The sequence below is a fragment of the Scomber scombrus genome, chromosome 1 (genome assembly GCF_963691925.1).
Source record: "Scomber scombrus chromosome 1, fScoSco1.1, whole genome shotgun sequence".
Classification (NCBI taxonomy): domain Eukaryota; kingdom Metazoa; phylum Chordata; class Actinopteri; order Scombriformes; family Scombridae; genus Scomber; species Scomber scombrus.
The window spans coordinates 19,485,255-19,496,360 of NC_084970.1; the positions used below are offsets into that span (position 1 = coordinate 19,485,255).

Below are 11,106 nucleotides of genomic sequence, written 5' to 3' on the forward strand. Positions count from 1 at the left end.
GTTCACCTCTGTATGGAAGGCGCTGAGTCATCTGTTTTTTAATGCCGTTCCATTATTGGGGGCAGGTTGTGTGTATCTGTGCTGGCCTTAGACCGGTTTGGAGACAGTGTGGAAGCATGTTACGGCATCTTCGATGGAGACCGCAATGAGGAAGTGCCCCGGCTGCTCCAGTGTACCATGGGAGATGTGCTTTGTGAGGAAGTGCAGCACTCCAGTATAGACAGTGTGTATATGAGTAACACTTTCATAACATCACATAGGTAAGACACATTTGTAAATGTCAGTCTTTACAAATACTTTTTTATGCTTGCAAATAACAGATAATTGCCCTCTCATTGAAGTATTTTGGCTACAGTCAGTGAATATAAGGGTTTTACAGCAGTTTTGTTGTCTTTTCTCCTTTGGGACAGGAAACTAGGTATGGCTGGACAGAAACTGGGTGCCTCTGCCTTGCTGTGTTATATCCACCATGAGCCCTCAGAGCCAGGAGGCTACCTGAGCCTCACTGTGGCCAACGTGGGTACCTGCCAGGCAGTGCTGTGCCGGGATGGCCGACCTGTACCTCTCTCTAAGGTTTACAGCTTGGAGAACTGCACTGAGGAGATGGAGAGAGTCAAACTTAGTAAAGCCATTATTACTGAGGTAATGTACAGATGAAATATATGTTTTGTTACTATTCTTACATATAAATCTTTAGAAGTAGTATTAATGCGCAGCTTTATATTCAAACATTGTACAGCCATGCATTATTATTATACTAAGGGCCTTTCTGTTTTATAGGATAACAAAGTAAGCGGAGTGACATGCTGCTCTCGCCTGCTGGGCTGCTCTTATCTGTCTCCCTGGGTGCTTCCAAAGCCCTGGGTGCACACTGAGCCCCTCTGTTCCCAGGATGAGTTCTTGATCTTGGGGAATCGAGCACTGTTTGAACGTGTCTCCTACCAGGAGGCAGTGTGCACTGTGCAGGCTGTGCGGGATCCACGTGCTGCTGCCAAGAAGCTTTGCTCCCTCGCCCAGAGCTATGGCTGCAAGGATAACATCGGGGCTGTTGTGGTGTCCCTGCACATTAGTGAGGATAGCTGTACCTGTGAGCCACCAGTCTCCACCACTGAACCACGGGGTCCTCCCCCAGCACCTTTTCCTGTGTCTGTAATCCCAGGCTCCAATGACACAGTCATGCTGTCATCCAGTAGTGGTATTGTCTCTGAGTTTAACAGTGAGACATCAGCGTCAGAGGTGGGAAGTGAGGCGGGTTCCACTGCCTCTGACGAGCATCCATCATCGGGACCTGCCTCCCGTCCAGAGAGACGGTGTAGCCTGCATCCTGCTAGTACACTGTGTGGTATTATGATGCCAGGCTCAGCTGGGCCAGGAACCCACCCAGGCCTGTTCCAGCGGCAGCCCTCCTGTGCCACCTTCTCAAGCAATCAGTCTGACAATGGCTTGGACAGTGATGATGAAGCTCCTCTCGAGGGTGTGATCTCCAATGGCAGCAAGTTAGAAGTGGAGGTAGACATTCACTGCTGTGCTTTCCAGCTACGGTCAGGAGCCCCTGAGAGCCCCAAAGACCTGGACTTTGAAAAGCGAGGCTCTGACTATCCCAATGGCAAAACACGCAGACAGAACACTGTGGTGGTGTCTGCAACAAACGGCTGCCTGCTGGCTGTTTGTGGGAGAGAGATTGCTGACCTTAAGAAGTCACCTTCCACATCTAGCCTGTTTGGGAAGAAGCTGTCCAATGGCTCTGTGGTGGCCCCTGAGGATAGTCATAATCTCATTGAGGTGGCCCTGGAGGCTCCCAAGAAGAAATCTGGCTACTTCACTGCCCCAGCACAGCAGGACCCAGAGGACCAGCTGATTGTGCCTCCTTGTCTGGAGCAGGAAGTCAGGGAGCAGCTAAGAGGCCATAGCCCTCTAGTCTCAGGCCCCTGCGCACCATCCACACCCCCTTCCTTAAAAGACCCGGTGTGGGATCATCCACACCCTCCTGCCTTTGCCCCCAACCTGGTCCCAGGTCCAGGGCCAACTCCGATCTTACAGCAAGAAGTCTACGATACCGCCCTCTAGAAGGGTAACACAGCACAGTGCCACGTGGTTGCAACGTGGTTGCCACGTGGGATATTCCAATTCAAGTTGCCACTCAGATCTTTTGTGAAGACAAGACAAGCATGTGGGACATTGATGCCATTAATGTGAGGTAAAAAAAGAGGTTATGTGCAACCATTTGGGTATCCAAGAAAAGAAGGCAACCAAGATCCCTGATCATGACATAATGTTGTTAAAAGGAAGGCTGACTATCAAAGACCAAAACAAGCCTGACCTGAAATGGGATACCTCATGTGTTTTAACATGTCAGCAACATTTCCCTTTACTTTGAAAGTCAAGAAATCTAGATGGTGTGTGCGGGATCGTGTTCAGTGAGGTCAAATCTCCTCTCCAGGGGCTTTGTGGTCTCTCATGTCCTGGAGAGAAGCCCTGGGACTGAAACTTGAAAAAGTGCCTACTGCAGACAGCCTGGTGCTCCCGTACACCCTGTCTGTGTTTGAGGATAGAGCTCATTATTTAAATTTGGAGGACAGACAGCGTCTCCAAGAGACCAACACTGGCACAGCTACTGCTACCCTCCTCCTCCTGTGGCTTATTAAAGGAAAATCAAATATAAATGCTAGTGACATAGAACTAGAAAATGTTAAGACAAAATTATTTACATTGCCAGAAAACTCTTGGTTGGGTTTTATTTTATTAACATTTCCCACATAATGTATAGAATCTCCTTTATATAATAAATGAAAGCATAATACACACTCACAACTAGCAGGTGTGCTTGAGCTTATGACATCAAGATTGAAAAATATTGCTATTTAGATCAATGCACTTTGAATAGCTGTCAAAAATAACATCAAAGTCATTAACTGTACAGAGCTGACATGGTGTAGAATTCAAAAATCCACTATAACACTATAATCTGTGACAGTGCATGATCAAACGATCTCCTTACAAACTACATAGGAAAACAAAAGTTTCATTTCTAGTCAGTTTTATGGTCACTGGAGTGTGGACTGGAGATCTCAGGATGTTTGGATATAATTCAATTGTAGTTATCTGGACAAACCAGTCTGTCAAGGCACTAAAAGTGAATTAATACATGGTATTCTGTCAAGACAAGAAAGATAGATGCAGTATTTTATGTACTGTGTGTTATGAAATATCTCCACTAGTACTTAGATTGTACAATTTAATATATCCAAACTTTTGAGGCTGCTACCATTCATTTTAATCCATCCATGCCCTTAAGGCAAATTCAGTTTTTGAAACAAAAGTTAGGGGGCAGAGTCCGCATTTTGACAAGTGAACATGCTATTTTAATGAATAGTAGTTTTCAGAAAATTTGGGACAAAACAACAACGATATGATATAGCTGTCTTTCACTCACACATATTTCATACATTCATGCCTTTTTCTGATCAGGGGGAAATACATCTATAGGATTCAGCTCACTTTGTTTATAGAGAAGTTATTATCAGTGCAGCAGCACTATGAGGTACTGTAATAATAATACACTGTAGCAGGATATGTCCATCCTATAACAGTGTGTCATATATTTTTCCTCTATTTGGTCCCATGCAGTGCTTCAACAGTTGGTGCCATCCATTACCCATCCGTTTTCTCTTGAAATGTGGGGGACCAATCATTCACCAAAAAAACATTATTTGAATTATCAGGTAAATATTATGCAGCCCTGAAAACCTCAGTTGACCCATTCCTTAATCTCCCCACCTTGTGCCAAAAGAGAAAGCAGCTCTGCTAGGACTGCTGTGGTTGTTAGAAGGCCAAAGTTGGGTAATTGCTCATGTCAGTGATTACTATATTTGATGTATATTTTTGTTTGCCACTCCAGAGTCAGAAGTGGTGCAGTTTTGGCATTTCACAGCTGTTGCATAGCTGGACCTTTCAGTGTTCCCTTGTAGCCTTAAAGCATCATCACTCACTATTTTTGAAAGGAAGAACCATTTGTTTAATCCCACTTATGCTCTGTTTGTGACTGAGGTCTTTAGCACTGAGGGGGTAGCTTATTAAAACAGCCCCTCTGTCCTTACTTTGCCCCACAGGAATGAGTGAAAAGTCAGTGATGAAGCCTTAATTGATGTGTGAGTCTGAATCTTCTCGTGTTATTTGCAACTTTTGTTTATTTGGATTTAACACCATTGAAGCACTTTGTACATACAAAGTAATTCTATTCAGAATTATGTATTTTTGAGTTTAATATATGAGATTTTGATCAACATCGTGTGTGCTTGGATTATTGTGGCTCCCCTCAGCTCAACATATCACCTCTTATCTAAGAATACATAGCCAACAGATGTGATGATAATGTAAGTCACATGACGACATAACATAACATTTACTTTTTGGTGTTTATAATATGACAAGCAGTTCTTATTTATGAGGGAGTTTTACTGTCACTTACTTCTGAATTTGTCTCAATTAATAATTCAATTTTCAACATCAACACCACAAACAGCATAATATGCATTCTTAATTCCTAATAACAGTATCTGTTCAACATTGTTCTTGCTATATATATTTATATATAGTCTGATGTACAATGTTGTACATACAGTATATTATATGCCCCCCTTCTGGCTGGAAAAGAGGTTGTCCTTTAAAATATATATATATATATATATATATATATATATATGTATATCCAATATTGTTATTTGTTTGAAACATTGTACTAATTGTATACTGGTATCCAATAATAATGTCATGTGATAAAAAGTCCTTACTTTGCCTATTTAAGATTTAGACAATAATTTCAACTTAAGTATTTGATTTTTTTTCTCTCAAATTAAGAACAGGCAATCTATGATAAGGCTGATAAATTGTTTCCAGTCACATTATTGATTTGACTGTGCAGTGTCTGAGATAGAAAAGGGAAAGCTTCCCACAATCAGATGCCACAAGGTGTGTCAGTCAGACATCCTGATGGATGCCAGTGAAACATCAGTCAGCACTTTATATAAAAGTATGTAAATGCCACAGGAAGAGGTAGAGAAGCTATAAGACAGATTTTGATTGTGAGGGATGTGGTACAAATCTGAAAGACGTTGGGAAAACTGTTTCTCTTCTACAAGTTAGGAGAGGAGAAATTTACTTTTTACAAGTTTTCCTAAGAAATTGTATTCACAACCGAGGCTGGGGAATTCCTTCATTTAAATATGCAAAGTGTCAACTTTATATATCTCTGTACAGTATATCAGAGCATCATTTTCCAACACCTAAAACTACAAGAAGCATTTTTCTCAATATGTCTGAAAATGAATATTGACTGATGTATGTATGTAGGTGAGATGTATGTTATTGAGATTGTGTGCGCAAGTTGCATCACTGTTTCGTTATTTTGTGAGTGTCCTTTCCTTTGGCCCATTTTAAGTGCCGCTTTAAATATTTGGTCCCAGTTTGCCAAGTCAGACTGCATTGCACTGCATGTAGTGCTCTTCAAATCCACCTGGTTCGTTTTATATACGGTTATACACACTGTACATCCATTCGGTCTGTGTCTTGGTCAACAGCATATATTCACCCACTATCCAGTCCACATTTTCAACATGAAATATGTTTGTATAATGATCCGTGTATCAGTAGACTAATGAGTATGCGTGTACATATGCCTTCTGTATGTGTAGATACAGAAAGTGGAAGCACAGGGTACAGTGGAGTACAATGCATTGGATAAGAATATTCCCTTTAATCATTTTGTGGATGGGGTCCAGTGGTGTCATGCGCCAAAACAGAGGGTATGTCCATTTAAGTAGGCTACTGTGTCAGTGTTTTTTTAAGCTGCTGATTCATGTTTTAAGTGCAAGGGATCCTTTCCTCTCGGCACAACTTAACAAGCTCCCTGTACAACTATGTTGCCAAATGTCTGTGTTTGTGTGTATGTAAAAATGAAGCTAAAGTGCACATGTTCAGTAAGTGTATGCATGCCCTTGTGAGTAATGGATCGACTGTAATCCTGCGTGAATACGGTGAATGAACCTGATCAAAGATTCTCCAGTTGTTTAACATGTGACCAAAGTAGCCATTTGTTTAATCTCACGGTTCTTTTCTGTACATTATTTTCTAAAAGTGCTTGAATTTTTTTTTTCTTGACACCAAGAAGCTGATGTTTATTTTTGTACTTGTCATTGTTTCATGCAAATTTCTATTTCCCTCTCCACTATAGAATTTAAAGTGATTGGGATTCTACAGAAAACTGTCACTCAATATGGTACTTTGTTTTAAGGTACACATTATAACTGTATTTAATGTTAAAAGCATGCCCTAAATATAAATCAAGATAAAAGCTTAGGAAACACACAAAATCTGATTTATTTGTACAAAAATTGAGCATATCTAAGATTTTTAGGTTTTTATTTGAGCATGCAGATTGCTGCTAAAATTTAGTTGTGTGTTTAATAATCAGAGAAGAGAGATTATTTAGGAAAAAGACTAACAATGAGCACTTTTGCTGTTTGCCACACAGAATTGTACTCCTGTGAACTTGGAAGATGGACGTTATTTTGTTTAAAATGCTGCTATCATTAGTTTTGAGCAGATGAGCTGTTTTTTAAATTAACTTTAAGCCAAGTAGCAATAAAACTTTTAACTGTGAATTTCTGTCCAGTGTCCATTTTGCTCACAATTTAATGATAATTTCATTCTAATGCATATCAGAATAATTTTTTTGTTCAGCAGATATCTTCAATTTATTTTGCATTTCATTTCAAAGTCCCAAATGATAATGTAATAAGAGGTTATTTATGTGTTTATATTAGTTTTCTTACATTCAATCATCCCACATATACTGATGTAGTACTCTCCAGCTACTGTAGACATTTGTACAAACAAGCTCCATTTGCTGGGGTCTTCATTAATTCCTGAACACAGTTGATCTGCCATCTATTGGTGAAGCCAAGAATGACATCCTAAAGTCAAGTTAAATGGTTTAAAAAAATTAGGACGAAAGAAAAAAACAAATTAAAAGACAAAACTACTAGTGTCAGTGAGACCTTTAGGGAGAAACAAAGTATGTCTCTCGGCTTCTTTCAAATAAAGTCTAAAAAACGGAAAGATATTGTACCTCTAAGGAGAGGAGCCATCATTATCACTTATTCCTTGGGGAATACCGTAGATGTTTTAGGCTTTTATCAGTTTTAAATGTGTATTATGACCAATACGCTTCAGTGATGTCAAAAGGATTTATGCCCAGCCCGATTAGTGAGGATCACTCTGTTGATATGAGGACACAAACAACGTAAAAACTGTTATGTACTAGTCAGACATAATGCTCAGACGGCATTTGACACTGTTAACTGGACATTTTCCTATCAAGTGCTGCTTACATTTGGATTAAAAGAAATGTCGAATCAATCTATCACAACTGCTGTTTGTTTCCAGATCCAAATGTCGGGATTAATTATCAACAGACTGAGCTTCACCCTGACAGAGTCGAGATCTGTGGAGGGTATATACAGTCATGCAGGTGTGGACCACAAATAATTGAAACTTGAAAGAGATCTTCGACTATGAAACCCTTAAAGACTGTACCTGAAAATGTCATTCTTAAAGATATTGTTTGTGGCAAGTTTGATGTTTTTCTCTGCTGCACAACTGTCTCTAGGGTTTTTTTTTCTGGCAATGGAACACATTTACTTCGAGATCAGTACTGTCTGTACAACAAAGAGAACCATAAAATTTAAAATATAGCTGCTTGTACTGTTCTCATTGTTCACTCTTTGCAAAGTTCTCTGAGTTTCACCCTCTAGTTGTTACTTATGCACAGAAGTTGTTAAAATTAGTAATACATCATTTATAAAAAACATTTAAGCAGTTTATTATAACTAAACATTTATATAAAATGTAACAGACAATTTAAAGTGGAAACGTGTAATAAAAGTGGTTAAAATAATAAAAAGTCCTACAAAATACAATTTAGAAACTTATAAAAACTTCAGAGGATACAAAGTGGAATAAAAAAAGCTGATTCACAAATCACATTCAGCCAGAGTACACAAAGTTACACCTGATGGGACAAAAAACCCTCACATGTTCTCTTGTCACTCCATGAACAAATGTGTTCAAATATGTCAAGGAATAAATGGTGCTTAAAAATTATTGTCCTCATTTCTCATCTGCTTCTTCAGCTCCCGCACTGACCTGAAAGCTCTGACAGCTAACACTGTGCCAAAGATGAAAACAAACACACCCAGCACCCCAAATAGACCTCCTGCGATATCAGCGCCGTGAAACTGGCACTCAAAGCCCTGGTGGTTTTTGCTCTTGTAGAGTTTCTCTCTCTCCTTACAGATGGGATTATCGTAGGTGTCCTGTAGCTTTATAAAGTAGAAGGCCAGCGCAGGGATGTAGCCCAAGCCAATGAGGACATTCAGCAGAGCCTCTCCCAGCAGCACAGGGGGCCAGCGGAAAGGGACTCGGAAAATCCCAAGAGCCAACATGGCGCAGGCATAGATCATCAAAACCCCTCCACAGGCCATGGTGAAGACATATGGAGGCCGCTTGAGCTGATGGTACAACCGGTCCAACTCCTTCACCCTGTCTGCATCGGCTCCGGTGAAGGCATTTGCTCCACCAAAATGATAATAGTAGAGTCCACCGAGACTGGCCAGGTCACGGTAACCCCCATTGTTGCTGTATGGCACTCCGGCACAGATGATGATAAGGAGATTCACAAATACCTCCATAATCTGACAAAGACCTGGGAGACACAGGATATAAACATTCTTGATACTAATGTATAGTAAAATGAAGCAATGAAATTAGAGCTGAATTGATTGGTTCATGAATCTGGTAGCGAAATTTTGAATGTTGACAAGCATGAGCTTTGATTGAAACTTATATTTTACTTTCTCACAGAAGAACTATAAAACAAATATGACTTGCCTCTACTGGTTAGGATATATCTGAGATTGTAAAGAGCTTGTCTATGTTGTTGTTCATTATATTCTTCTTCAGAGTGATACACCGAAGTCTCTCTGGACCTGTAAAGAACATGAAATATTTGACATTGAGATGGTATGTCATTTTACATGGCAAACTAATAAAATGAGCTGCATGACTGACACATTAGTCTATGAAAAAGACATGACAGTGAGTGCATGAGGCCATGTACACAAAGTATGTGGTTTCTTACAGTCTCGAGGGTCCTTGAGGATTGTGGCCTCTGTAAGCATGTGACTCCTCATGAAAGTCAGTTGTCATGTCACTCTGTCTGCCTTCTTTGGCCCTCCTGTCACCAGCAGATCCTCTCTTGTCCATGTATATGGGCTTTTGGTTGCGATCTCTGCTGTCGTACATGGAGTGGTCTGCATTGTGTGAGTAGTCTCTGTCCCTGCTCTTGTACTCTGCATAATCATCACTCCTCTGGTGGTGTCTTCCCGTCTCTGGCATCTTTCTCTGCCTACATAAGATGATAATCGACACAAATCCTATTACGGACCCTCATTGACAAAGTTGGCTTGTATCTCTGTAACTGACATTGGTCTACACAGTAAAGCAGCACAAAGGATCATATTATAAAGATTAATAGTTGGATGAGGTAAAGGACCAAAGACTGAAGTTTACTGATACAATGGATAGTGAGCAAGAGGTGGTGATTCCACACAGTGGTCCTACGTCTGGAGAGCAGTGAAGGAAAATAAATAAGTTCATTTACTCAAGTTCTGTTCATAAGTACAATTTTGAAGTACCCCTTCTTGAGTATTTCCATTATGATTCTTTTGACTTCCTCCCTGCTACATTTCAGAGTGAAATATTGCACTTTCTACTCTGCTAAATTTATTTTTAGCTACTTTTTAGATGAATTTTTGACACAATGGATAATATAACAAGCTTAAACCAATGGTTTCCAACCTTTTTGGTTTTTGATGTCATACAAAAAGAGGTGTGCAGTCAGAGCCACCTTTCAGATGTTTATGAACTGTGAACAGCTCCACCAAATTGTGATTTCTTCCCTCTAAGCTTCTCACATGGTATAATTTCAATCTATTTTCAAAGTATCCAATATTTCACCAAAAATCAAAGATTAGAGTAAAAGTGCAACACCTGAAAACAGATTTGCATATCAGACCTTTGTTCCTCTTTCCTCTCTCATTAATCATCTCACAACCCCTAAGATTCATCTGGTGACCCTTTCAGAGGGGCCCCGACACCTACAGGTTGGGAACCACTGGACTAAACCAGCTAACTGTAGGCCTATACAAAGTAGCTCAAACTAGCTCTACTTCCAGCAGCTACAACATCAGTCATCAGTCAGAGGAACCATACCACTACTTGTACTACTTCAACTAGCCTACATTTTGTTGCAAATAGTTATGTGCTTTTACTTCAGTAGGATATTTTCTGCAGGATTTTTACTTATAATGTGGTAGGCTACTTTTACATTGCTGAACTAAAGAGATCTAAGTTCCATCACTGCAGGGTCACGATTTCCTGGTAGGGCCCTATTCAAGAAGTAAACAAACTCACCCGTGTAAACATTAACTGATAACCTATTTTTTCTTGATGTCTGCTCCCTGCCTTCCTCATTCATCCATGTCTCAATTTCATGATTTCAATTAAGGCTAATGGATGTAGGGCTCCTGAATAATTCAGAGATACGCCATTAGTTTCCTACCTTTGGATTATCTAGACAGCGGAGATTGATGGTCCTCTTTCGTTTATGTCGAGAAAAAAAACTCAACCCTTTTTAAACTTCCTGTGTTGAGATTTCCTGCTTCTGCTACTCACCTGTGCCGTGCCACGCCCACTGGTTACGAGGTGGATTTCTGCAAAAATGATTTCTGAAATGTATGCCTAAAATCTAAGCATTTTAGGCATATTTTCAATGTATAGTAGTTCAGTGTGTTTAATGTATTTATTGTGTATAATTGTGCATTGAACAATACGTGTTTTATTAGGCCTGTATTGGGTTTATGACAGAATAAAACCGAACAGCAACATGTAATGCACTCAGTATCAGTTTGGTCTCATATTTCAGAGCACAGGCAGGTTCACTGAAGATCAAGAAAAACCGGAGTGTGAATAAAAATGGCTGGTTTCAGT

At 40.0% G+C, this 11,106-nt stretch overlaps 2 protein-coding genes across 2 annotated transcripts in view; one reads left to right on the forward strand and one right to left on the reverse strand.

Annotated features, from left to right (window-relative positions):
• phlpp2 (PH domain and leucine rich repeat protein phosphatase 2) overlaps positions 1–7,828 on the forward strand; it is a 48,386-nt gene extending 40,558 nt beyond the window's left edge. Inside the window, exons 17-19 of the mRNA XM_062422669.1 lie at positions 66–260; positions 411–642; positions 781–7,828. Coding sequence (XP_062278653.1) covers positions 66–260; positions 411–642; positions 781–2,067 — 1,714 coding nt within the window. The 3' untranslated portion in view covers positions 2,068–7,828. The remainder of the gene's footprint in view (positions 1–65; positions 261–410; positions 643–780) is intronic.
• A 125-nt stretch (positions 7,829–7,953) lies between these two features.
• On the reverse strand, positions 7,954–10,730 carry marveld3 (MARVEL domain containing 3). Its single transcript, XM_062422682.1, has 4 exons — positions 10,679–10,730; positions 9,197–9,463; positions 8,947–9,044; positions 7,954–8,761 (listed from the first exon to the last, which is right to left on the reverse strand). The coding sequence occupies exons 2-4, from the start codon at positions 9,451–9,453 to the stop codon at positions 8,151–8,153; spliced, it is 966 nt and encodes a 321-aa protein (XP_062278666.1). The 5' UTR covers positions 9,454–9,463; positions 10,679–10,730; the 3' UTR covers positions 7,954–8,150.
• Between the last annotated feature and the right edge of the window lie 376 nt (positions 10,731–11,106).

Bases quoted from the DNA above. Each gene is read 5' to 3' on its own strand.
- marveld3 (XM_062422682.1), bottom strand. From the start codon at position 9,453: ATGCCAGAGACGGGAAGACACCACCAGAGGAGTGATGATTATGCAGAG. The intron at 9,045-9,196 runs GTAAGAAACCAC...TGTTCTTTACAG, and splicing joins CCTCAAGGACCCTCGAGACT to GTCCAGAGAGACTTCGGTGT. The intron at 8,762-8,946 runs GCAAGTCATATT...TGTGTCTCCCAG, and splicing joins ATATATCCTAACCAGTAGAG to GTCTTTGTCAGATTATGGAG.